This window comes from Embiotoca jacksoni, unplaced genomic scaffold (assembly GCF_022577435.1).
Source record: "Embiotoca jacksoni isolate LCO1_2020_lvr unplaced genomic scaffold, fEmbJac1.0.p SCAF_28, whole genome shotgun sequence".
In the NCBI taxonomy this organism is placed as follows: Eukaryota; Metazoa; Chordata; class Actinopteri; family Embiotocidae; genus Embiotoca; species Embiotoca jacksoni.
In genome coordinates, this window is record NW_027185379.1 from 1,365,523 (window position 1) to 1,393,217 (window position 27,695).

The 27,695-nt window shown below is 42.7% G+C and overlaps 1 protein-coding gene across 1 annotated transcript; it reads left to right on the top strand.

Moving 5' to 3' along the window:
* Positions 1–1,134: 1,134 nt before the first annotated feature.
* LOC138205260 (tyrosine-protein kinase receptor UFO) lies at positions 1,135–27,679 on the top strand. Its single transcript, XM_069161061.1, has 20 exons — positions 1,135–1,753; positions 4,923–5,133; positions 5,551–5,651; positions 5,766–5,948; positions 9,111–9,191; positions 9,317–9,432; positions 11,571–11,766; positions 16,192–16,331; positions 16,522–16,666; positions 16,943–16,960; positions 17,707–17,836; positions 18,098–18,189; positions 20,187–20,282; positions 20,603–20,680; positions 21,155–21,247; positions 22,011–22,132; positions 22,689–22,798; positions 23,241–23,400; positions 23,997–24,133; positions 24,967–27,679. Exons 1-20 carry the CDS (start codon positions 1,591–1,593, stop codon positions 25,412–25,414), a joined length of 2,820 nt encoding a protein of 939 aa, XP_069017162.1. The 5' UTR covers positions 1,135–1,590; the 3' UTR covers positions 25,415–27,679.
* The last annotated feature ends 16 nt before the right edge of the window (positions 27,680–27,695 follow it).

Below are 27,695 nucleotides of genomic sequence, written 5' to 3' on the forward strand. Positions count from 1 at the left end.
AAAGACCCTGGGAACACAACACTGTCCACAGAGCCACTCTTAAAGGGCCAGTGGGACCGAGGTCTTCCCAACCTGAGTTGCAGCACCTCCCACCGTTTTCATGGGAAAAGAAAAGAAAAAAACAGGAATATATGCAGCAAATCAATTATTCATGAATGGTATGTGAACTGTGATTGAGGGCCCTTCTCTCAGGCAGCATCAACCTCAGTCCAAACACACACAGCTCAGACATCACAGTCTACAACAACACATGTCCCTCTGAGATGGGAATCAGGGATGGACACATTTATTTAGACAACAGCTGATGATGCTGCAGACTGTTTTGGCTGAAACTAGCATCAAACAAATTCCCAGACATTGGGATGACATATTCCTGGTTATGTGGAGTAAATGTAAACAGAATAGTCTGAATATTATTGTATTTCTTAACTTTAAATATTGTTGGTCTCTTGCTTATTTTTTCATCCTTGACGGGCTGTAATGAGACCTTGATATTCCTGCTTAAATAAAGGTTGCAACATTTCAAACCTGATCTCCTGACATATTTAGTTTACGGCGCGATTGTGAAATTCAATGGGAGTTATTAGTCCTTTCAAAAAGGTGAGAAGTCCATTGATTTAACTTTTTATATGTAACCTATTTTGCATAATATAAAAGCAAAATATTATGCAAAATATTCATAAGTATTAAACATTACGAAAATAAATACACAGACAGAAAAATAGATCATAAAATTATTATGATATGGACAAAACTTTGCACAAGTGTTGGTTTATTAACATTAAATAATCTGGACAGGTTGAGCAAATGGCATGTTTTCAAATCATTTTGTCTAATTTATTCAGACAAGTTTATATTATGTGTTGACAAAATGTTAATCATGTTTTTGATTCAGTCATGGGAAATGCGCAGGTCTGCGTTTGCTAGTGTTTCAGTTGATTTACTGAGCTATTTACACCTTCTGAGGATCGGTGCGTAATTAAAAAGCGAATAGGGGATTGTTTTAGAACAATCAGCATGCGGCAGGGGTTCTCACATCCTTTGAGAAACGGGGAGAGTCTGGGGCAAAGGAGGAGGAGGGGGAGGGGGAGGAGGAGGAGGGTGGAAAGAACAGAGTTGAGGAATTTGAATCCTGTTTGAAGGGGGAGAGAGGGAAAAGAAAGCCAGGGGAATGTCTGAGGGAGTCTGAGGGAACCGGTGGGCAGGAGGGAGACTTTGGACGACCTACAGCAGCAAAGACTGGTTTAAAAATACTCCCTCAGTTGCTAGAAATAGTTTCGGGTTCGGACGTCTTGGAGCGCCTTTTCCGTGCGCTTTTTGGGTAACTAAAAGTTTGGACACAACAGCAGCACTCCCTTCGGAATAAACCAAAACAACAGCGTAAAGAGAAAAGCTACAGGACTCCAGAGCAGCGCAGAGACTTTTTTTTTTTTTTTCTCCCTAGTCTTTCTTCGTAAAAGGGAACTGAAACGACGGGATCTGCTTTACTTTGTTCCCATCTGATGATAATCGCACTTTCAGCATCCGCCACGTCAAAGCTAAACTTTTTTTGCGCACAACTTTGGATGTTTGAGCCACTGAAATGCGGTGATGGAGTCCGGTGATGTTTCCAAGATGACTGCACTCCTTATGAAGCTCACTTCCAGAGGTGATCTCCTCTTAAGAGAAACTATGAACGGGTCTAAGTGGTCGTTTTTGATCCTCATCGTCATGTTTTCGGCTTGGAGGCCAGTAACCGCCGGCACACTGTCAGGTAAGGTTGAACTGTCCGTGACCAACACTCTTGTTTGTTAACTTCGGTGCGAGGAAAAACATCGTAATGAGCAATTAGCGCAGTCAGCGTTCTGCTCCTATAACTCATTAAATCAATTTGCTCTGGGGCTGTGAGTGCAACCACAGCTGCAACATCTGGCAGACATGGAGGAATTCATTACACTAATAAAAAACAACAACCTTTTTAAGCAAGGTGATCAAAGAAAGCATACAAAAGATTCGTTTTTATTGCTTCCCTCAGTTCATGTTGATTTTAATAACCTACTTAAAATTAAAACTTGCATTCTGCTGATTATGAGGTAAGAGGCTCTGATGAGAGTTTGTTTTCAGGTGTTTTCCTTGACTGGCGTCACAAACACATGTTGAAGGATCATATTTTTTAGATCATGGTGCAGCTTGAACATCTTTAATGTTGCTGGGAACTCAGGCAAACCACGTATCCAGAACAGGATTCCCACCATTCATGGCATTTCCTGAACACTGTGGTATTTGACAGATGTAGCCTGCAGGCGCTTCAAGTAAAACTTGCTGGGAGAGAATATGGTGGAAGTCAAACTTTGGACTCTTTCAGAAAAGTCTACAGGTCATTTTACATCGAGTCGACAAGTCAACATTTCATGTCCCTGTCGATCATCTTTCAGAAGTCCTGTGGCTGTTGTATCAGCTACTGCAGCCAGTGTGTGGAAACTGTCCCTGCAGCGGCCTCCACCTGTCAGCTCATGTGTTTTGACCATTATGGTCACGCTGTCTCTCTGGGAGCTGGACCTTACTGCTTAGTGGATGTATGACCGGGCGGGACAGATCACTAGACCCAGATGTGATTTACAAGCTCAGATTGATGCTTTCAAAGGAGACATTTTCCTGATATTCCTACTTGGATGTAGAGATGGCTCTGGCCCAAGAGTGAGGGGATGTGAAGGATGAGGAGGGGTTCAGGGCAGTGAATGCTTTGGTTTGTGAGTCAGAGCTGGTCTGACTCAGACTGGAGCAGTGAAATGATGGATGGGGTACGGGGGCAAAAGTGGTGGAGAAAAAGTTTAGAGGGGAGGTGGCCAAATGTGGCAATGAATCCAAAGAATGGCATGAAAAGGAAAAAAGGGGCAAAGGGGCAGTGAATGGAGCGGCTGAATTGTTGTGAAGCCAGAAAGATAAAAGAGGGAGTGAGAGGAGGATAAATGGTTAGACTATGGAGGGTATTTTTGGTATGTGTGAGTCCACTGACATTTACCATCTGAGCATTTTCATGGAGAGTGAGTGGGAGTACAAGCAGAGTGGAAAGAGAGAGAGATCATGAAAAAAAAAAAGTGCGGGACCAAAAGGGAATTTCAGGGGACAAAAGGGATGAGATTGAGTAGTTAAGCACGAATGAATCAAGGAGACAGGCCACACAGACAGTTTGTCCATGGCCTGCTCTCCCCTTTATGAGACTCCAGACAAGTCTCATAAAGGGCTTACGGTCTTAATATTATTATTGTATGAAGAAGATACAGAGAAAGAAAGTAGGGCAGGTTTTTTTTCAATGTGGCACTGATGAAAAAAAAAAACAAAGTGAGGGTCATGCAGATTCATGAAAGAGTTCAGCCAAGCTTAAAAATAAAGGGAGCGATGACTTTTAAACACCAAAGAGAGGCAAGGAGGCAGTGAAGCACAGGCTCAGCTGGGCCCTTCATTTATTGCACTCTCCCAGAACAAGCTCTTTTTTGGGGTTGTGTTTCCACGTACAGATGCGCATCATAATCGATATGTTTTGAGTAAAAATCAGTCTTGCCCAACGTGTGCTCTTTAAATCAGAAGCTCGCTGAGTTACGGGTGTTTGTGTTTGAGCGAGACGGGTTCCAGTGGAAATCCTTTGGGGTCATCGTGAAGGAGTCGAAGGTCGAAGGTTGACCATGAAACAGACTAGGAGGGTGGGTTGACAAGCTTGAGAAAATCTTTACAGGCATCAACTCGGTGAGAAACAGCATGATTTATGAGCAAAGTTTTCACACCCTCAGATTATTTTAGGTTTTATCCACTTTATCAAGACGAGAAGCGCTTATACTCCTTTCCTTCGTCGGCTCTGTGGATACTTTGCCTTTTTTTAAAGAAAAAGATTCCTACAGAAGAGATCTGTGCCTGCCATTTGTATGCAGCAACGCCTCACATTTCTGTTGAATACCATAACAGTGAGAAACAGAAGCAGCCAAGTGAAGTTTATATTGATCATATTTATGATGACACTGTTCAATGTTTATTTGGGATGTTGAACAGACGTCTTGGCAGATGAGCTGCAGGCCTATCGTCTTTGTATGAGAGGAACAGAACTGATTATGATTATGTTTAGTTTGTGTTGAGCTCTCTGTTTTCCGGTGCTGAGCAGCAGGAGCGGCCGTCGTCGAACAAGAAGCCTTTGTCCCGTCTATAAGAGTTGTCCTCTTCAGGTCAGCTTCGCTATCAGTGAGGAAGATAACCGGACTCATTCAAAAAGCCTGGTGGATAAACTTTGGATTCACCTGGTTTCCTCATATCTCCGCCTGTACAGCATGAATCTAACATTTAACAGGCACCACACAACCACATGAACATTTTGGTGGTCAAAAGATCAGTTGATCAATAACTAAATCAATAACAAGGTTATCGTTGAAGTCAATCATTCATTAAATCAAAATTTTCTGATTTCAGCTTGTAAAATGTTCACTTTTGCTGGATTTCTGAGTTTTGCAAATCCAGTTTTGCCAATTTGTAATTTATCATAACAAATTAAAAGAACTTGTAAAATGATTGACTACTTAGTTAATGGTAGCTACCTTCAAGTGGTTGGATGTCTGTTAAGTATTTTTTAGGCTGTAATAACTGGATGTTTTTTGAAACAGACTAAAGTAGGCCTATTATTAGTTTTTGTAGTTTGTCATCGAAAGTTCAAAATGTTTTTGTGACTTGAACCACTTAAAGGTGTTCTGGATTTCTTATGTTAAAGTCCAACCTTATTATTGTCTACAGATGTATGCTGTGAATCCAGCAGAATAGCCTCTTCAAATAAGATAACAGCTGGAAATCGTGTTGTTTGAAGACACGGTTTAGGCTGGTTGGACTGTGCAGAATCTTACCATTTTAAATCATGAAAAAAAAACAAATGGCCTTTTTGCGCTTCTTCCCTCTCTCAATCAAAGATTTGGAGTTTGAACGAAGTCCCACTACTGTCATCTCTTCGCTGGGTAAACCTGTTACGATGCACTGCGCCCTGAAGGGTACCGGAGGTGAAGAAGAGGACCCCCCTGATGTGGTCTGGCTGAGAGATAGCGTTCCACTTCTGTATGCAGACACCAACCAGTTCCAAGTTCACACTGGCAGCAACAGTTGGACGATCATGAGTACGCTCAGGTAGGAAGCAGGAGCCACCTGCCGCACTTGCCAGTTGCAAGATTTAAGGATAATCTATTGAGGCAACCGCAACTGGCCTAAAATGTCACTCATGCATCTGTGATCTTCTGATTCCTGTTTCTTTACTTTATCATGCACCCTAGCTGAACCAGTTTTGTTCCTAAAATATGGAACCATGTTGAATTCCAGCCACGGTACATTACTTTGAAATTAGGTCTGAAAGAAATTATATAATCCAAGAAAATCCCATGTGTCTCTCCTGCTGTAGTTTAGTGCATTTAACTCTCGATGGCCGAATTTTGAAGTAAAGTGATCAGGGTCTGTGCAACTTTCTGTCTCTTCGTTTCATCAGTTTGATTTGTCATGTCTTGATCCATATGAAACCATTGTAATCATTTCCCTTTATACCCTTGACAGGATTGAGAAGGTCCAGCTCCCTGACATGGGCTCCTATAAATGTACTGTTCTTTCGGAAAGCCACCAGATTTCGTCCGAGGAGGGAAACATCCAGCTGGAAGGTGAGTTCACCTTTTGCACCTCCAGCTACAGTAATAAGCAGGTTTCCTCTGAGGGTTACAATATTTGGATTGTCAGAAGAGCAAAGACCCTGACTCAGCTAAATCTTTCCCCAGGCCTTCCTCATTTCTCTGTGGAGCCCCAGCACATGTCTGTAGTGGCCAATGTCTCCTTGAGCCTGAGCTGCGTAGCCCACGGACCTCCGGAGCCGGTCAGGGTCATCTGGCTGCAGGATGGCGCTCCTCTCAACTCCCTGGCGGACAGTGTGGCCCTGTCACCCTCCACGCTCAACATCACAGGTATCATCTATCTCTCTCTATTACCCAAGCACTCAACGCCACATGTACACAGCTTAGTCAGACTCATTGCATCGGTTCACTCCTCCAGGGCTGTCACTTTGTACCGATACAGCCCCACGATCAGTCGCAATTAGTCAGCGTGGGGCAGAAATTCTTGATTGTTCAGTCCGTAAAATGTAAAAAATACTCTGAAAAAAAGTGTTGAAATTGTTTCCACACAACAGTCCAAATGTGTTGAGTTTGCATTTGAATAAATCCTTAAAAAACAGTAAATCCTCACGTTAAAAACTGGAACCAGAAAATGTGAGACTTTAGCTTGAATAAAGAGTTGAATGATTAATCAGTGTTAATCAGTGCTGATTTCAGCTGATTAACTCATAGATTAATCAAGTTATTAATCATTAGGCGAGGAGGCTTGTGGCCCCCTGTAGCAAAGAAACTAGACAATTTCAAAATCACTGGTTTTAATCTATTGAGACTGATTATAACGACCTGCTCTAAACACTGTACAGCAACCATCCTCTGTGTTTCAAAGACTTCCAATTTAGCCCTTCCATTACTTAAACAAAACCGCCCAATAACCGCCCTCCCCTAAGAGAGCCTGGCTGGCACCGTGCCAGTGGATCCATTGAGGACGTGCTTTGCGGTTGCGTCAGTGAAAGCAGAGCAGCAAGCACAAGAAGGACAATTGGGAGATGGAAAATTAATGTGCAGAGGACCCACAGAGATAAAAGAAAGACAGAGCGAAAGGAGGAGGGTTCTGTTGCTGCTTGAATGCAAACCGCAGCTGCCTGCCAGATAGCTGGCTCGTGTTAAGTCCAGTGGTCGGGGTGAGGGGGGGAAGGAGGGGGGGGGGGAGCTGAGTCAGACGGAAGAAGGGAGGAGTAGGCATCGATGTTCAACAGACAGACCAGGTTTGACTCATCGGAACAGCCTGCCGGGTATTGACCAGGACCCGTTTGACGGTAACCTGCACTCACATCTCTGGAATGGACAGCTGCTGTGCCGGACCGCCGGTCCAAACCAGCACAAACACAAATAATCTGTCGAGAAGCCCACGAAGAGAAATGGCATTCAACACATTCCAACCATCTAGAAACAAGGGCGACGCGCCCCCCTTACATATAACAAGCTTTTTGATTTTGCAACAAAACAAAATAAAAATCTGTCCCTGTTTTGTTAAAAGTCAGCACTTTTACCTTCAGTGTCACAGTTTCATTCCCAGTCCTGAAAGTGCTGAAACTTTAAAGTCACTGATCAAACAAAGATGTGAACCTCGTCATGCTTCCAGCTTCTCAGATTGAGGATTTAATACTCCACTTTATATCTTTGCAAAGTGACACAAAACTAACACGCTGAACCACTTGGAATTTTTACTATTTTAAATGCACTAAATATTAAATCAATCAAGGACACGATTAGATTAGTTTATGATAATTAAAATCATCATTAACTCCAACCTCGCTGGAGTATGTAAACTCAGCGGAGGGAAGGAAGCACCGGGACCGAGCTCCGTGGTCTCTGGCTGACGTCACCACTGTCGGTCAACACCGTGAAGATCATGAGCTTCTACCGAGTGACCACTTATGACGTTTTCACATGGAGAAGGATGTTGTTTTGCGGTTTGCTGACTACGGGCGGGGGCCCGGGGGGTGAGGGGGGGAAGGAGACAGAGGAGCAAGTGGCGCAATCTCGAGGTGGCCTGACGAGCAGTTCGTTTGCCCTCACAGCTCTCGGTCATCCTCACCCTCCCCTCGTCTTCCTCCTCTCTCACAACCCCTCGTTTCACCCGACGAGGACCGCGCCGTTCTTTTTGCGGCCGCAACACAATGGAGGCATGGTGCCGTCGGCGCAGGACAGCACACTGTGTGATTCTGTGCGAGCCTCCGTGTGTGGCTGATTGACAGTGTTGGGATGTTAGATAACTGTGGTAAAACTTGAATGTCACATGTTTCAGTGTGTGTGTGTGTTGTGTTGTGGAATGTTTCGAGTGTGTGAGCACGCTGTGAGTCACTTAGTGAGAGGACTCATTCTCTGTTGAATGTCAGCTTGTGTCACAGTGTTTTGCCCCCTTCAGAGGAGCCCCGTCCCGTTGAAGGCAGCCGCTCTGCCTTTTTTGCACCTAGACCTCGGCACGACCACCATCTTTGTTCTCAAAACTACATTGCAGAATTTGTTTTTTTTTTATTTCAACTCTCAGCATTTTAGGTTAGAGATATTGTATAAAACTGATGTTTTGGTCAAATGGTGGTTAGACTCAGGGTAAAAAGTTTTTAACCGACAGGTGGAAAACTATTTAATTTACTATTTATAACAGAGTAAAGAAAATCCAACTGACCTGCGAGAAAATATAAATGAAATACTTTTGAAACAGTAATCATACGTAACCAGAGACGCTTGCAAAATATTGGCATTTCAATGAAATTTAGTCCAACTTAGATGTCCTTTGACCTGCAAATCATCAAATCAGTATTTACTGCGCAATCAGACATTGATCATTCTCAAAAAAAAAAGTTTTTATTTTACACGACAAACAAGACAACATGCAGTTTGATTAAAACTAAAACCTTGACAACAGCTAAACCAAATTCACACAATTGTCTATCATTGGCCTCATTTTGACAAAACCTGAAGGAACCGTACATGTTGGCATCATATTACGACATTGTAAAGTGACACATGTTAGTCTGTAAGTCTGGCTCACACAGAGGGATTTGAACAAGATGTGAAGCTTTCAGACGTGATGTCGCTGAAATATTACAGTGAAAACAAAACCTTTAAAAGGCCCAAGAGGTGCTCGTCTGACTTTGATGACATGCTTGACACCAATCAGCATGAGTTGGGAATTCATTATTTTTGGCAAATGAGTTTTATTACTCATCTGTTGGTAAATGAAAAATAAGATTCTAAAAGCCTGCGTTGGATCTACAACTATTACACTTTCAAAAACGCACATACAAACAAATCACAACACTGTTGACAGGCAGGTCATGTGATTCGATGGAAACTAACACGCTCACAGTCTTCTCACTCTCGTTTCGCGGTGTTTCTCACTTTAACATTACGTCCAACTCGGCATGCTGAGCAAGCATTATTTGGTTTCAAAAGACCTGACATTTCTTCCGCTTCACACATGTTGTGTTTCATGTTGTTTCCTTCCAGGTCTGAACAGAACCAGCACCTTCTCTTGTGAGGCCCATAACCACAAAGGAGTGGCCACCTCTGGATCCGGTACCATCACCGGTAGGTGTCACACCGTGGCACCGCGAACACACAAGCCCTCCTCACTTCATCTCGATATGCTTTTTCGCAAACTCCCGTGCTGTTGCAGTCGTTGTTGTTTATTCTCCCTCTCGTTGCGTCTTCAGTTCTCCCGTTGCAGCCTCACAACGTGAGAGCCGTGGAGATCACTCAGACCGCTCTACGTGTATCGTGGCAGCCTGGTTTTGGAGGCGACTACCCGATAATGCGCTGCACTGTTCAGGTGAGACAACTCGAGATAGATGTGACAGGAGGACACCACAACTAGCCTGGAAAAAAAAAAAAAATCACTGCAACTGTTTGACCTGCATGTAAAACAAACACATCATTCAGCCTCTATTTGCAGGACTGACTCTGAGGACCACGGCCTTAACTTTTGCAAGCGTGATTTTCTTTTCTTTGTGTAACTCTTCGTTTACCCCTCCCTGCTTTATTCATGTACCAGTGGATCAGGTTTCACTCTGGGAAAGTGGCCTCGAACTTGGACTAATCTTCTGTCGCACCACTCCCTCTCTCTCTCTCTCTCTCTCTCTCGTTTTCTCTCTCTCTCTGTGTCAGTGTCTCTTTGCCACTCTTCTGCTTTGTGGCCATTACGGCTCATAGCTGAGAGGAGGAACATTTTCTGGTGGAGAAGCGAGTGGTGCAGCACCACCCCTAAACGTCTGGTTCTAATAATGCTGCCCCTCATACCTCTTGTTGCTCTTGCCGCCTCCCCTCCGCCCTCCCTCACCCTCACAAGACGAGGGGCCTGCTTCAGCAGAACGGGGCAAAAATCTGAATTTAACGGATCATTGTGTCGTGAAGAGAAACATGGAAAAAAAAAGCTATGATGCAGAGAGCAGAAAGATATTACTGTGCTCCAGAAATAGAAAGCGTAAAGGAGAGATGGAGGAAGATAGAAAAATAAAGAACAAAAGGGAGAAATACAACGAGAGTGAGTGAAAGAAAACAGGAAAAGGCAGTGACAGCAGATCTTGTGGGTCTGAGCCATAGAAGGGGAATGTAGGCTGAGGTGTGACTCAGGGCTGAGTCGTGCTATTAGATTAAACACACTTGTTTTGCTGGCTGGACGGTGATTCATTGAGTTACGGCTGACTCTTTTTCACTCTCACAAACACACATTCATGCACTGCTCACTCATACAACAGGATGACAGCAGTTCTCGGGATCAGGCCATAAGGAAAAAAAATATATCCCTCACTGGGCTCCTTGATACTTAAAATCACTGGAAAAGCAAGTCTTACCAGCACCTGCTCACTCACACACACACACACACACTCACACACACACACACACACTCACACACACACACACACACACACACACACACACACACACACACACACACACACACCTTATCTCTTTGTGTGGCGGCTCAGTCTTTAGGACAATTATTTATACATTTTCAACTCTATATAACCCCCCCCACACACACACACATCCCAGCCCACCCTGCTGAAGTGCAGCAAGTAGCCTGCAGGAGCTGCTTCATAATGAGCAATGAGCAGAAGAAAGGCCCGACACCAGCAACTTTAATGTGGTTTTTAAGAGTGCTGCAATGAAGGATTTTTGCTGTTTTGTGTTCCTCTTTAAATGTGTTTACCACACAGACTTTGCAGAGACAGCAGGTTTCTGCCTGTGATTGTTGGTTAATGAGTTCTGCTTTCATTGCACCTTGAGCCTGGGTCACGTTCAAAAGAGTCCTGGCACAGATTTTACACCATTTTTGGAAATTACAGTTAATGACACCCACCTCCTCCCGCTCTCCTTCCCCCCTCTTCCCCTCCTCCCCCCACACCACCAGCAGCAACATTACACTTCTGCCTTTTATCTTTTCTTCCATAATATCTCATACATGATACTGTAAGTTTCTGTGGATGCAGAATATATATATATATATATATATATATAAATAAATATATATATATAATTATATCATTAAAAAAATACTCCTGCAGGCCAACTACAGTCCACATTTATAATTGTTACAAACATTCACTGATATTATTTTAATTGTTTTTTTATGTGTAGTTTATTATTAATATAACTTAATAATACTGTTAATAACAGTTACCTTGTATTGTATACAAAGTCCCTTTGAATTTAGTCACTTGTTGCAAAAAATTTTTTATTTGTTGTTCTGCACGTTTTCTTTGACTTTACTCAAAACTATTAACATGTTTAAAATGATCCATCAGTTCCTCTATTGACCAGGATTACCCAAAACTTTGTCGTCATTTCTGTTTGGACTGAAACGAACGCTTCCTGTTCCTGTTTGTGCCAAACACATGTAATCGCCACATGCGACCGCACAAACTAAATGCCGTGTTAAACTAAAAACCTGTTATCTCAATATTCCAGGCCAAACATTCAGGAGAGTCCTTCACCGTCGGCCCAGATAAGATGATCCACAACCAGAATGTGAACATCCCGCCAACCAGCCACCTCATCGGGGACCTGGAGCCTCACAGCCTCTATGCTGTCAGGGTGGCCTGTCACAGCAGCCAGGGCCCATCTGACTGGTCACCCTGGGTGGAGCTACGCACCAAAGAAGGAGGTGAGTCTTCCAGAGATGTTTGCTTTTGTGTGTGTGTGTGTGTGTGTGGTATCACTTCCTTAGAAGTGCGTCAAGGTCAACGCTACTGATTGAGCTCTAAGTCCGAGCGAGTCTCCTCTCATTTTCCTGCTGTGCACTGTGACCAGTCCGCGACAGAAGCTACACAGAAACTAGCAGCTACCACTGAGTTGCATTTGAGGGTATTTTGCTCAGTACCAAGGATTATTTTTACATTATTTGTTATTGCACATTTTCACCTACATACCCAGTTTGTACCAATAGAATTGATTTGTTAGTGCGAAATATACCAACGATTACGGGCTCAAATAGCGGAAGCAAGTCAAGTTACAAGGCTTCATAGGCAAATTAAAGCTGCCTGGATGCTGAAAGAATCATGCAGCATTTTAAAACTTGCATTTTAAAACTCATAATAATGGGCCTAAAAATGAAGTTTTAAAGATCATGGCTTTTTTTGTTGTGTTAGGATTTTGCAAGGTACAAATCGTGAATCAATTGCATCCTGTGTCAAGTCTACAAATCTGATATTAGCTCTTGTATTTTCTGTTCAGGCAGAGGGAAATGTACAGCAACCGTGTTCTACTGCTTTCTTATGCCTCGAGCTGTCAGTTCGACTGTTTTCTGTCTGTCTTGTCCAGCTGTCATAAGCTCCCAGAGGCTTTTTGCCCCAGCACACATTTAATTTACTGCAGATCTAAGTCTGTTTTCTGCTTTTCAGCTCGATTCTAAGTGAGTCAAGACTGAACAAACTGCATGATAACGAGGAGCGAGGGACTCAAGTTACAGTGCACCATTAGACATAATATTCCTTTCTGTGCCCCTTTAACTGAGTCTGTTTATGAAGGATACCAGATGCGAGTCACTGTGAAACCAGTTTCAAATGTAAACTCTTGAGGTAGATGGCTGACTGGTATTGAAGGTTCAGAGGAGGTGGAGACGGGCAAAGGGAGGGCGGATGTTAAATTCTCCTGAAAGGCTTCAGTTAGGATCGCAGCGCTCTGTCCAAACTGTAATGCTCGGCTGCCGTGTGTTTGAGTTTAAACTGAGGTGGGATTTTCCATGCCAGCTCATGCTGTCGCAATCCCTGGATAAATAGGAATGGAAATAGTGTAGAGGAGAGGAGAGATATGATCGGGGATTTCCACAATGGAAGCTGTTTATAATCTGAAAACACTTCAACATAGCATTTCTCAGAACAAAAAGAGAGAAGTAGCCCTCAGGATGTTCAAGTGTCAGTTCTTTATTTTTGAGAAGAATCTGCGTTTCACTACAAATTAAAAACTCTGAAATTATATCATTTCCTTTGAAACGATAGTGTTCGGTTCTTGCTCCAGCAGATCTCTCTGCACTTGTCCTAATGAGGTATAGGATGGAAAAAAAAAACCGAGGATAAGATTCATCTTGCGGTCAAAGACAGTTCAGGAGGCAGTGAAGGTTAAAGGGAGTAAGAGAGTGAAGAAGAGAGGTGGAGTTCTCACAGCTCAGCCATATTTTCCATATTTCTCTCTGTGGATTCAGAGCTGAAGACTGAGACAATAGTGTCTTTGAGTATCTCTCTGCTTTCTTTCTATTGATTAAATTGTGCAGACATGTCATCCTGGTGAAGACGTCCCCATTTGCTGCTCCTCCATATCCACCATTCATTTCTGCCAAGTATACTCGGCCAACTTGTACTTGTTTTCTTGCGCGACTCTTTGATGAGGAAGTTATTTACTGCATCCCCAAACAAGCCCAACAAGTTTTTTTAAATCCTGATTTTCAGCATCACTCTTTTCTTTTTATTCTTACCCCCCTCACCCCCCCCATTTTTTTTTTTTTTTAACCTCAGATGACCTTTGGTTTCTCTCTCCAGAACACACAGCTAGGCACTGTGGGAAAAAACTGTTGGGTTGATGGTGGGAGTGGGGAAGGAATGGATGGAAGAGCCGAGAAACTGGAGAAGGGGGCGCTTTGAGAAAACACTCATTTTGCTATTTTCCCAAAGCTCACTATTTTCCCTGGAGGAGAGAACAGAAATGGGGAGGGGTGGGGTGGGGTGGTGGGGGCAGTGGGAGAGGAAGTCAGATGACCTGTGTCACCCTCCTAATCCTAAAGCAGAAATGTGATTGTGTTTTACATCGCCCTTCTGTGATGGCATTTTACTTTTGCTCCCTAAAATAACTGCAGAGGCATCTTTAAAAATAAAAAAATAAAAAATAAAATGATTGAACAAAATAATTAGCCACTGAAACACTGAAAAGGTAAATCCTGATTCCCTCTGTACACACTCGCTGCATCACTTGTCTGCACCAAAGAGACACGATAATTAATCAGGGGATGACCAAATTTACTATTCTGATAGAAGTGAGTCATGATGAAGTAGCACGACACACACACACACACACACACACACACACACACACACACACACACACACACACACACACACTTAATCCTGTTTAATTCTATTGCCAACAAAAATGCAACGTCAAGCATTTAACGACTTGATTTCCAACACCGACAACAGCCTGTTCCGCTATAAAAAAGGAAAAGGAGCTGAATACCCTTAAAAGTTGTGACATTTTTGATGACACGAACATTGGCGCTCCGAGTGATCTGAAAAACATGTTTCCTGCGTGGTGCTGAGTTTGTTTTTATTTACGGGGAACAGACTGCAGATCCCAGGGTTTTAAGTCTGCTCCGGGCTTTAGGATGACTCTTTTCCACACACGTGTTGACCCGCACGGCACCAGACTGAGAGGATGACATAAAGCCTACATGAAGGGAAAAAAAAAGTCACATCCCTGCCTCCAACTTATGCTTGACTTCTTCAAAGTTTGGTTATTTGACGCTTGTTTTTCAACAGCAGCACCCAACAGGATGTGAAACAGTAGTCGGCCATCGATGCAGATGTTAACCTCTGCTGTTGTGAACTAATTGTGGTTCAAATGTTTGTTTTTATCAGCCTCTTGCTAAGCCGGGACTGATTTCATGCAGAGGACAAAGGAACAACGTGAGGCATTTTTATTCTAGTTTCTGGATTTCAGAAAACAACACCGGCCCACATCTCATTTTCATTTTTTTTTTACTTTCGAAATCTTGTAATTAGCAGGTTTTTTTTCATGTGAAAAAGAGCGTTTTCCCTGCCAAAGTTTTACGCCAACAGTTAACATCCCTGTTTTCTTAAACTCGAAGGTCCTTGGAAAAAAAAAAAGGAGAGGCAGAGGGCAGCGAGGGGAAAAAAAAAACTTGGAAAGTAGGAGATGGAATCATGTTGGATGGGAGACAGGGAAAGAGAGAAGGATGGGGAGGGGAAGGAGAGAAAAAGAGAGTGGGTAGGCAGCAACGAGGTGGAGAAAGAGAGAGGCCGACAAACGATGGAGCATAGGTGGAGCCGCTCTGCTGGAATGAACTTGACTTCGAGGTTGTTTTTGTTGCCGCTGGCAGGCAGAACAAGGATCACATGTGGAAACAATCACCCGCCAAACACTTCCTGATAACATCATCCATAGGCTGGGCCATGTTTCTCAAACTCAGAGTGACTTAGCTTATGCATGTGTGTTAGTGTGTGTGTGTGTGTGTGTGTGTGTGTGTGTGTGTGTGTGTGTGTTAGTTAGTGTGTGTGTGTGTGTCCAGCTAGTTTGTGTGACTTTGAAAGCCTGCAGAGTGCGAGAAGCAAAGACAAAGAGAGCCTCGACCCAACAAAGGAAAACAGCTCTGTCCTCTACTTGTGAAAAGGTTTCTTGGATTTCTGTCACACACACACACACACACACACACACACACACACACACACACACACACACACACACACACACACACACACACACACACAAAAACAAATTCCTCGCACTATTCCTCGCATGTCATTCAGCTAAGTTTTCTCTCCTCTGGGTATTTTGGCTGCCAGCAGCCTTTTTCACTCTCTGCTCCAGAAAGCCAGAAAAGAAAAGTCAATGGAGAGAGAGAGTAAAGTAAAAACAGTGAAGACCAGAAAGAAAGGGGGAAGGGGGGGCATGAAGGAGGCCGACACAGGCCTCAGAAAGTGTCCATCTGACTTTGTCCCGTCACGCTGACCCAGAGGGATCACACCAGCTTCTGAACTCGACTAATCACCCCAGTCTGTGGTGCCCTCGGATGCCTTTTTGTCCCAGTAAAACCGAATCCTCCAGATTATCTGACATCTTCTCCATCCAGCTGTTGTAGTTATCCACACCCCAGAGGCTCAAGGCTGTCAAAACAACACATGCCTGGCTAGCCCTCAGCCCACTGGCCCCCGGTCACTGAGCCCAGTCACAGCACCGCCGGCTCCTCATTCATACCCTGCACTGGATGCTTAGCTAACCTTACATCTACTCGGTAACAAATACAACTTTAGCTGTGTGAAAAGTGGAATTCTTTTAAGCTCTGTTGTGTTTTGTGTTTCAGTGCCAGAGAACCCTCCTGTTAACGTGACCGCGGCGCTCAATGGGACGGAGGTGCTGATGACGTGGGAGGAGCCTCCAGGGAGGCTGAATGGAGAACTGCAGGGCTACATGGTGGAGTACAGCACACCTGCTGCACCGCAGGTCAGTCAGGGAGACACACACACACACACACACACACACACACACACACACACACACACACACACACACACGAAAACACAACAAAGCTCTGATGTTTTCTGAACCTTTTCATCAAATCGACAGACTTCTGACTGAGAAAATATCAATTGAACTTGACACTGACAGTCCCTCTCTTTTCTTTTGTTGACAGTTTATTGTGGATACTGGATTGGACACTGAGCTGTCAATCAATCTGTCTGTTCCCCTGTCCAATGTGTCTTTTCGAGTGTGTGCCTTTACAGGGGCGGGTCAAGGACCCTGGACCCTCACACAGACTTTGACACTTACTCCTGCTGGTGAGTCAGAACTGTCAAAATTACTAATATATTCTACTGAAATAATAAATTTAAAAAAATACCTTCTAGACACAAGAATGATGCTAAAATATATTTGATATGATCTTATTTGAAATGGTCTTTGGCTCACAACTTATGTTGATTGACACAATCATGTTTTACAAGATATCACGTGTTGTTTCAGCTGTTTTTAGCTTTTACAAAGAAAAGGAGGATGTTTTTCTGCTGGAAGTCAAAATATTGACATAAGTTCTGTTTGTTTTTTTACATCCACAGAAATGGGTGAATTTAGAGGTGAGTAATAACCGACTTCACTCACGAAAACGTACAAACACACTCCTCAGTGACCTCTCAGAGCGGCACCAAATAACAGTGATAATGGAAGTGAGCTCATGGTGTTTTTTTCACTGCTGCACTTCTCTTTCTGATTCGCTGTCACCGTGTTTGCTCATGTCAGTTCCTTCCTGTGTATTTTGGTAAAAAAAAGAAAAAAAAGAAGGAAGAGAAAAAAGAGAATCGAGGATCTCAGAGAGACGGGAAAGGGGAAGAAGGGTTTGGGGAGGGGAGAGGGTGTTTGAATGGGGAGACACATCATAAATATTTATAACAGGCAGGAACAGTGTAGTATCTCTGTTTGCTTTGTCTATTAGAGCCAGACAGACAATTCAAACAGCAAGAAGGGCAAATGAAAAGGGAAAAGGGAAAAGGAGGCAGGGAGCATTGGGGGGGAGGATGAGTATGAATGTGAGAAGTAAAAAAAACAGTGGGTGGAGGTTGTTAGTGTTCGGCAGTAGATTTGGGGGGGAGGGGGGGGTGACTGGGAGTAAAATTCAATGTTTTTAGAGTTTGAAAAAGTAGTGTATACTTTAGTAGGAGAAGAAGTCGTGGAATTAGCTCAAAGACTGATGTTACTGCTGCCAAAAGCAATTTATTTACTCCCCGTTAGTGTCACTAAAATCCTACTGTAACTTCTCCGTCCAGCAACACAGGACCTCCGTGACTTCACTCTCATCTGTGTCTGTCGCCACCCCTTTCCTCAGGTCCGTCGTCGCCCCCTGCCTTTTCCTGGCACTGGTGGTATGTGGTGATGGCCATTGCCGGCGCCGTGTCCATAGCTGTGCTCATGGCTGTTTACGTGGCCAAACTGCGGCGCAAGGAGACTCGCTTTGGGTGCGTAGGCTGTTAGTCCTCCTCATGGGTGGAAGGGAGGGACTCAATTAGCTGTGCCAAACCAAAAAGTTTGTTTTTTCTGCTCCTTGAGAGAGTTGCCTCATTTTTGCATGTATTTTGACTCATTTGGATGAAGCAGAAGAAATTTGTTTTGAAAGACTAGTAGTCATTTGATGAATTACTTATGTATTGGCCATGCTGTGTAAAGACATTTGCTGGACTGACTTCTCCCTGTGTTTTCTATGATGTATTTATTGACAGAGAGGCGTTTGAACCCATGATGGAGAGTGGAGAACTGGTGGTCCGGTACCGCGCTCGCCGCACCTACAGCCGCAGGACTACAGAGGCAACATGTGAGTTCCTCTCTGCCCCGACCTGTTTGTCAGAAAGCTGACACTTTATAGTTTTATAGCCTCAGTGACAGGAAGAGATGCTGTTATGAGCGTGCTCAAACTTGCCTCAAAAAAATAGCATAACAGCATCTCCTGTCGTGTTTCGGGCCAAGATCCAGCAGTTCATTGGAAGGAAATCGTTGCCTCTCGTGGGACACAATAACAGCTCTTTTCTCCACATTTCAATACAGGAATCACATCCTCAGTTTGTGCGCTCGATCAAAGGGAGGAACACAAACAGCTATGGGTTAATTCATTCCCCGCAGCTGTGATAACAGTCCTGGAGTGTTCAGTCAGCTGACGTACTCCACGGCAACACTGTGCCCCTTATATTATATTGCGCTATCGTTTTAAAATCGCATTGATTAGATGTGCTGGAAATCCATTGATGAAGTTATGCCCTGTGCAATCAGGTGTGAACGGCAAAATGAAATCGGACTTGTCAGACAGAGCAAATGAAGGTGAAACCTGGAGAGGTTAATGTCACGCCAGTGACTTGATTTAAAATTTAAGCAGAAGGTAACAACAGATGAGGAGTTACTGAACTGCTCTGACTGCAGCGAGGAGGTCATTTCACCTTCGGGGAGTACGTTGGGAGTCGGAGGAAGTCTCGTCCAGGTGGAGCGATGACCTTCCTCTGGTGGAATCCAAAGAAGTGCTCTGCAGTGGTTTGTGTGCTGCCAGCAGCCTCTATGAGTCCGCATGATCACAGACGGCAATATATACCTGTAAACACAACCCACAGACTCAAATTTCACACAGCTGGATCATGTTCAAGCCCCGACATTGTCCCCGGAGTACACACACAATATTTGTGTAGTCCTCATGCACAAGTCTCAGCTTGCCACATCCACAAAGAGGGCGGAGGAAAGGCAAAACTGCAGGAAAAAAAAAAAAAAAAAAACTATTCACAGAGTAAGATGAGAGGAGCAAAGAGAAAGAGATGTGGCGATAATGTGTACTCTTGAGTGAATGCTGGAAAGCACTGGGAATAAAGGAGGGGTCAGATTGGAGGGATTCGGGCAGGATTTACGCTGATGATATTGAAAGGAAATGTTGTCCGGTTCTCAGGACAAAATCAAACCCCGGGACGCTGGTTTTTGCATGCATCGGCTAATAGCCGGTCACGGCAACATGTGTTGCGACATGCTTGTAGACAGAGTAAATTCTTGTCCAACACGTTGCAGATTGATAGTGTAGCAGCAGCTGGGAGGCGATCTCTGAGCACGCTGTTGCTTTGTCACATTCTGGCCCAGATGTGAAAACAGAGCGAGCGTCTGTAGCGCAGGCTGCTCACCACCACAGCTCAGTGACAGCCAGCTGTGGAGGGACTATTGAAGGGAACATTTAAACCAGTTTAAGCCCTCCGGCCTCATCTTTCCAACCCGACCGGGTCCCTGCAGAGGCAGGATGTCAGATATTATGTCGTTTTGTTTTGTTTATTTATTATTATTATTATTATTATTATTATTATTATTATTATTATTATTTTCTATCAGTTAGTTTCAGTTCAGGGTTTACTTATTGATGACTTAGTTCTACTATAATAACAGACATTTAGAGCAATGGTAAAGAAGTATGTCTAACAGGGCTTTCTACCTAACAATAGCCTTCAAATAGTTATTATTTGAACTCACTCAACCATGTAATGGAAGAAACACTTACAATTGTTTTCATTAACAAACTGATGAAAACTGAAAAGATTTAATGACCCATTTTTGTGAGTTTTACAAGTAGACATGGTTGTTTTTGTACAGTTACAGTTTTATTTTCATTGTTGTTTCAGTCTGGCAGTGTTTATAACACTTTGTATTTGGCTTAGTGTTGTTCATTGTGGTTTTGGAAAAGTGAGAGAAGCAGCTTGGTTCGATGCGGCTGTTTTGCTCTCTTTTCTGTGTTCTTAATTAAAGTGCTTTGAGCTCCAACACCATTAAAATTCCTTACTCTTTCCCCTTCAGTGAACAGCCTGGGCATCAGCGACGAGCTGAAGCAAAAGCTCCAAGATGTGATGGTAGACAGACATAAACTAACCCTGGGAAAGACCCTGGGAGAAGGTAAGGATTTGGGTTTTTTTCTACCCTGTGTTAGTCTCATTTCTAGGACAGCCAAGACTTAAAATGTACATTATTAGTACAATAAATGCCTGACAAAGAAAAGGCATTTGTAAACAGGGTTGGTAGACAGTCAGGGGTTACCCGGGGTATCATCAGTGCTTGTTTTCCCACTCATCTCCAGTCATTTCCATCTGACATCGGATCTAATATGAGAACCCTGTCAGGGAATCAACTGCTCTTCACTGTTTAACAAGACATTCAATGTTTCATCTAAAATTGCATCTGAACTGAGCGTTTGGTGTTTTAATTTCTTCCTCCAGGGGAGTTTGGGTCTGTGATGGAAGGGCTGCTGACTCAGGAGGAGGCTGCTCTCAAAGTTGCTGTCAAGACTATGAAAAGTGAGTAGACAGTAAAAGTACTCAGCAAATACCACAATGAATCTCTTCATCTTTGGAACACAGGCCGTTTGATAGGCAGCCCCCCCACCCGGGTTAAAAATTAACAAGGGGTCAGTTTTTGATCACAAAACAGACAAAGACACAGCTTGTAGAAAATATTGGAAGAAGAAAAAGCTGACCCCACATAAATCACAGTGCCAAAATATAGTCAAAACTGAATTTTGAGCGGGCTTGACTTTAAAACAAGAATCCCCCTCTTGAGATTTCTGACAGTTTTTTAACTGCGCCGAAAAAGTTGAAACATTTCGAATTTGTTAATATTAATAGTTTAATAAATCCAGGAGTCCAAATGGCCTCTGAAATCAAAGTACATTTTTTACCCCAGCAACCTGTCAACCCTGCAGTGTCGGTGCCGTGTGTTCCCCACCGAGCTTTTACACTGCAGTCTCACCTGTGAAACCATCTGCTTTCCAGTTGCCATCTGTACCCGCACAGAGATGGAAGATTTTCTGCGTGAGGCTGCCTGCATGAAAGAGTTTGACCACCCCAATGTCATGAGGCTTCTAGGTGAGTCAGGAGTTTCTGCTGTTCGGCACATTCATGTTCGGTTGCCAATTCACATTACAAAAATATATGTTTTAAAACTTAGCCCTTCTGGTTTGTAGTCAATCAGTTTTATTTGTATAGCACAATTCACGATAACAAAAGTTGACCAAAGTGCTGCACAACTTTAAAACGGTATTAAAACAATCAGATAAGACTTGAAACATTCAAGAGAAAATAAGCAATTAAATTAAAAAACAATAGTAAGCAAATTTTGCTATTCAGGATTTGAAACTTCGATCTCTGCAACCAACCCAAAAAAATTAATACAATTGTTTGTGTTTCTCAGTAAATAAGAAAAGCATTACAAATTCAACAACAATGTGTCTTCATAGAAACAATTCCTCTGGATAATCGACAAACCTCATTGTAAGCACTTTTTATTAGAACTACTTCTAGTAAAGAAATAGTCCTGATATACAACGTTTTCTGTGGATTATGCAGAGTAACAGAGACGCGGTCTTTGTAACGACTCGATTTTTTTTTTCGGTGGAGGCGGATATCTTTTGTGACAGATATTTTAAACCATAACTATTGGCATGGCTAGATACCAATAAAGGTACTGGAAGTAAGAATTATTATTTGTTTCTTTGTGGGTGAACTGGCCCCATTAAAATACCGTCTTATTTTAACGAATAGTTCAAGACTGAGCTGTTTTGAATTCATGAGAAAATGTTAATTCTTATTGAACATCTGTGTGTGTACTAATGTGAAGGTGTTTTTGTAGGTGTGTGTCTGCAGACTGTGGAGAGTGAAGGGTACCCCTCCCCTGTGGTCATCCTGCCCTATATGAAACATGGAGACCTGCATAGCTATCTGCTGTACTCAAGGCTTGGAGACTTTCCAGTGGTTAGTATGATTACAAACAACAAAAGCACAGTCAGCAGCACACATGTGCACGCTTTCTGTTCCACACAGTGTTACAGCTTTACGGGTTTCGGAGTTCGCATGAACGTCTGTCAGCAAAATGGGATCCAAAGTTCAGCACAGATGTAAAGTATTTGTTAAGTGAGTCCACACCCACACCATTTGGCAGCACGTACACTCTGAGATCATGAAAAAACGAGATGAGTGCTCACACAGTTGTACTTATAAATGGATGAAGTATTATTTGAGAATCGGGAACTGCGATACGCAGCAAATCCCTGAAGAGCCGTGTTGAGAAACACCAGCCGAATTCAAGAAAGATTCATCCAGAGTGTTGAAACATCCATGAGATGGTAAACCTTTACAACAACACAGTGTTGCTGAACCCTATTTTTCCCACACAGGGAGCACTCGGTTCAAATTGAGTAGCGGGGGTCAAAAAAATCGAGCTCTGGTGCCCTCTACTGTGCAGAGAATAAACGGTCAGCTGTGGAAGATGTGGAAATAAAACCTTTGTTGTCTCTGTGCCTTCCGACAGTACCTACCATCTCAAATGTTGGTCAAGTTTATGACCGATATTGCCCGGGGGATGGAGTACCTCAGCAGCAAGAACTTCATCCACAGAGACCTCGCAGCTCGCAACTGCATGTAAGCACAATCTGAACTTCCACTTCTCACTCTTTCAGTTCTTGTCGTTGCTCTTGTTTGGTTTTTCTCTTTCCTTTTTTAACCCCGCATGAAATGGTAGAATATGATCTTTAAAAAAGAAGTAAAACTAGGCCTCGACACTGTGCTCAGAGGACATGAGCAAAAGAACAGAGGACTAGATGCAAGAAAAGCATTGCAGTTTCTTAATGGATAAATTATAACGTGATATATATTGCATCATAATTTATTGCATAGGATTATTGTATGTTTTGGATGTAAAATCTTAAACGACAAAGTAACTGTCTTATCAACGTAGTGGAGTAGAAGTAGAAATACAAATCTGCCTCAAAATGATGAAGTACTGCCTGAATGTCATTTTTGGAAAAATACGGCGATGTAACACTCTCACTGTCTGTCTGTCTGTCTCTCTGTCTCGTCTCAGGTTGAATGAGAATATGAATGTGTGTGTGGCCGACTTCGGTCTCTCCAAGAAGATCTACAACGGAGACTACTACAGACAGGGACGGATCTCCAAGATGCCCGTAAAATGGATCGCCATCGAAAGCTTAGCCGACCGCGTCTACACCACGAAGAGTGACGTGGTGAGTTCCTCAGCCGGGTAGTTGTTAGTGTGTGTCGTGCTGTGTGTGCTTGTGTTAATCCCTTTGTTGACCGGTCCAATATTGTAGGGACCTAATATCATAATATTGTTGACCAACTACCGTGATATCGATACCGGGATGATATCATAGGGATTATTATTAGTGCTTTCACAAAATATTTACCCAATGAGATTTCAAGAACAGAATTTTTTTAGTAGATTTGTTTTTGTTTGTTTTATTTAGTGCTAAAATATTTCCCATATTTACTCTTTAAAGCTAAATAGACAGATTTTTGATGTGTTCAGGTAAATGTGAGAAATATGTCGTATATCAACTGTAACAGCTGGTGATATCATATGTGTATATGTATGTGTAATAAAATTTATATTTTAATGTCCATGCACATGTGAAAGTGTGTAAAGCACAAATGACGTGCTTGTTCACAAATTAGTAGACAAAAACAGACCACTGCAGATTAATATTTGACTGGTGTGTTGCGAGCTGTGTAAAACGCTGAAGGAATTCAAAGCTGATTAACCCTTCGCTCTGTTTCTCTTCACCATCTCCTCCATCTCTCCTCTCTCGCGCCGTCTCAGTGGTCGTTTGGAGTCACCATGTGGGAAATCGCCACGCGGGGCCAGACGCCGTACCCCGGGGTGGAAAACAGTGAAATCTATGATTACTTGAGGCAGGGCAACCGTCTCAAACAGCCTCCAGACTGTCTGGACAGCATGTAAGTGTCAGCTCCTTCACTTCACTGATGAGGAAATCACCTCCCTCTTGATTATAAGTACCCTTTTTTGCCCCATAAAGCCATCAAGCCCAGAAGCTGAACATGGTTGAAGTCTTTCTGTTTCTTGAAGATTCTTTAATGAACACACTTAGAAATAGGTGTCCCGAGTTTAAAATGCCTTTTTCTACTTTCTTGTACTAAGTTAAAGACACGTAACAGTTATTTAGGATTACTCTTGACATTAAAAAAAAAATATTTTCACCCTCAACGGTGTTCAAAGAAATTAAGAATTTCTGCTTAGAAATTACTTCCTTGCAAGACCCATAACATTTTAATAAAGTCCTTCCAGAGTCAGTAATATGTTATTTAGTGTTTCAATATAGGAATAACAGAGATTCTTTCTGCGATAATACCTTTTGCAAGTGTCTAGTATTCTTTTTAAGTTTGTAAGAACCATGACATGAGCTGGTAATTACACAGAAAATAGATGAGATTGAATTTGTAAGACTTGAACAAAAAATTATTTGAAGATCTGTTTATATTTTAATATCTAGATCCTTTTAAACTCAAGCAAATAGTCATTTATTATCAGAAAATCTGAGGGAAAAGTAATTGCAACTAATTGTTTGGAAGTGTGCCGATGGAACAGAATCTCTCTGATTAATACCTACTGACATGCTCTCAGCCTGGAGACAAAACTACATACCTGTTCATTTCTCTGAATTTGTTCAACAGGTGCAGGACAGTGTACAATGAAATGTTAATGTTTTAAATGGGTTTTAACAATGCGCCAACGTGAAGTACACTAATATCATTCCTTCACATCTCTCCAGCTACACCCTGATGTTCTCCTGCTGGCTGCTGAGCCCGAAGGATCGGCCGTCCTTCGAGTCCCTGCGCTGCGAGCTGGAAAAAACCCTTGAGGACCTGCCAGACCTCCAGGACCCAGACGAGATTCTGTACGTCAACATGGACGAGTCGTCCATGGAGCTCGGGGCCGTTGGTGGCCGTGACCCCATTGGCGGCCCCACCCCTCTCTGCCTGAAAGGTCTGGACTCTGTGACCACCGTGGAGGTCCACCACCCCAACCGCTACGTGCTCTGTCCCCAACACGAGACCAACCGAGCCCTTTCTGACTCCCTGGAGAGCCTGGACATGCCGGTGTCGTCCTCCACGGCCACGCTGCCTCTACAACCGTCCTGCCGCTCCACTCCCAACCCCACCCCGACCGTCGAGCTTCTGGAGGACAGGGACGGATCCAGGAAAATGCCCTGGCAGTGATGTATTCCCATCTCAAAATGACAGGAGCGAACACTGCCAAAGTGTGCTATCCTAGTCCGAGAACAAGATCCGGCCTGACTGTTAGAAACCTTATGTGCCTCTTCATACATATTTTGCACAAATATATACACACACACACACAGTTGAAAGCATTCCATGCAAGTGAGAGATTGGGATTATTTCATTAGTCAACGACCTCTCTTCTAAGATGAGCACATGTTGTTGCCCACACACACCACAGCACAATCAGAGAAATGAATTCCATGTCACTAAAGCAACAACAAACCATTTCTGTCCAACTACCTGTATGAAGTGAAGTGATTAAGCTAAAAAAAAAAAAAAAAAAAAAAAAAAAAAAATCAAACCTCTTTGTGAAATCAGCTGAGACACTGCCTGGCTGAACCGACAACTGAGCATGCTCAGAAGCTTGAACTTTCCTGTGAGTAAGCGCTAACGTGGAGGACTCGCCCCCGCCCAACAACACCGCTGCTCGGGCGGAGGAACCTCAACCATCTCCGTCTCTGGGGAGCAAAAGTAACTAAAGAGTTGACCGGATGCAGAAAAGTGTGTTTCACTGATGGTGAATCACGGTGGAAACACATGTTCAGGTTTTATTATTACACGGTTGTAAAAGACAAAAATTCTGCTTGGGTCAGATTTCCGGCATTGTTGTTGTCTGTTTTTTGACCATAAATTGATTTTGACAAGTGTCAAAACTTTAAGGATGGTGGATTTTTTATTTTTTTCCTTCATGTAATTTTTCTCTTGACATAAACCACACCTGAGGACGTTTTCCAAACAGCAAAGGAAATAAAACCTGAAATTAAATAAAAACCACAACCAAAGTCACAGCCCATCGTAGAGCTCACAAACTCCTGTATCTTCTCCACAGGGTTTGTAATGCTTGTTGTGCATCAAGCACACTGAGCCACTTGCAATGCAGACAAGGCAACTCTTTCCTCAGTGAGACAACTAATCTATACATCTCTGTCACAACTCAGGAACCTGAGACTTTGATGTACAGGGACAGAGCTACTGGTCCAATCAAGAGGGTACAAATAATCATAGGTACAGTAACAGGTGGATGGACTGAGGGGAGGTACGGACATGACGGAGGAACCCAACACAAATGGTGGGCGAAGCTCCTCACTTCTGCTTTTGTCTCAAGCACAGTGTTGTTACACATTTTTTATTTTTTTTATGCTGATTTTTCAATTTTACAACTTTGCACTAATGTTTTTATATCTGTATGTTTATAATTTGTATATCTTTCATGTTTGTTTTTTTGTTTGTTTTTTTCTCCAGTTTTTGTTTCAATTATTTTCCTGTTCATTCATCAAATCTGTTTATATGACAACTTGCATATTCGTAATGGCAGAGAACAACGCCTTAGTGTTTTTCTGTGGATGAACAGAGACCGGGAAACACGACTAAACATCCCGACATCGACCTGCCACTTGGATTCTGGGATATTTTGTGTTGAGGTTTAGCACTGTAAATAGAAGTCTGTTACCAGCAGAGTGGAGGAGGAGGACACAGCAGCTGAAGATCATCCAAACCAACAGCTGCAACTTGCATCACGCATGCACTTATTAATATATATGCAAATGTATATATATTTCCTTTAGTCCATTATTGGAATGGATATTCCATATTCCTGCACACATTTTGGGAGAAAAAAAATTGTTTCAATGAGGCGCTGTGTTTCTTAGTTGTATACATCAAAGGTACTTTTATATGAAAGCACATACAGTGGTATGTTTTTATCAGTAGCATTACCGAAGTTCCTTGTTTAGATAAAATGTACATTTCTTACAACATCTTTGGTACTGTAGACTCAGAGGGAGTCCTACTTTGATTGTGAACCATTGAAAGTGGATCTGAGACTGCGGCACTGGTATTACTTGCCCTGTTTAAATGCGGATACATCTTCTGTTTCAACCTGTGTTTGGAACAATTTGGTTAAAAAATAAATAAAAAAATAAATATATATTCCAAGAAGGATACAGCAAAAGCTGAAACTTCTGTGATTTCACTCAAACCAGCCTTAAATCTTTCCCAACTTTACCAAGTGCCTTCAGAGAGCCAGTATTTTGCATTTCAGTTTGTGTCTGGATTGTGATTCTCCTGGTGTTTTTTTTTTTTCTTCTAAATAGGGAGAATATTGTACTATAAATGCCTTTATAACTGTCGTGATTTGACAAATTTTTATACAGTACCTGCAGTATTTTGCCTAAGAAATAAAATGTGTTCATTCAAGAGTGAGTTTGATGCAAAAAAG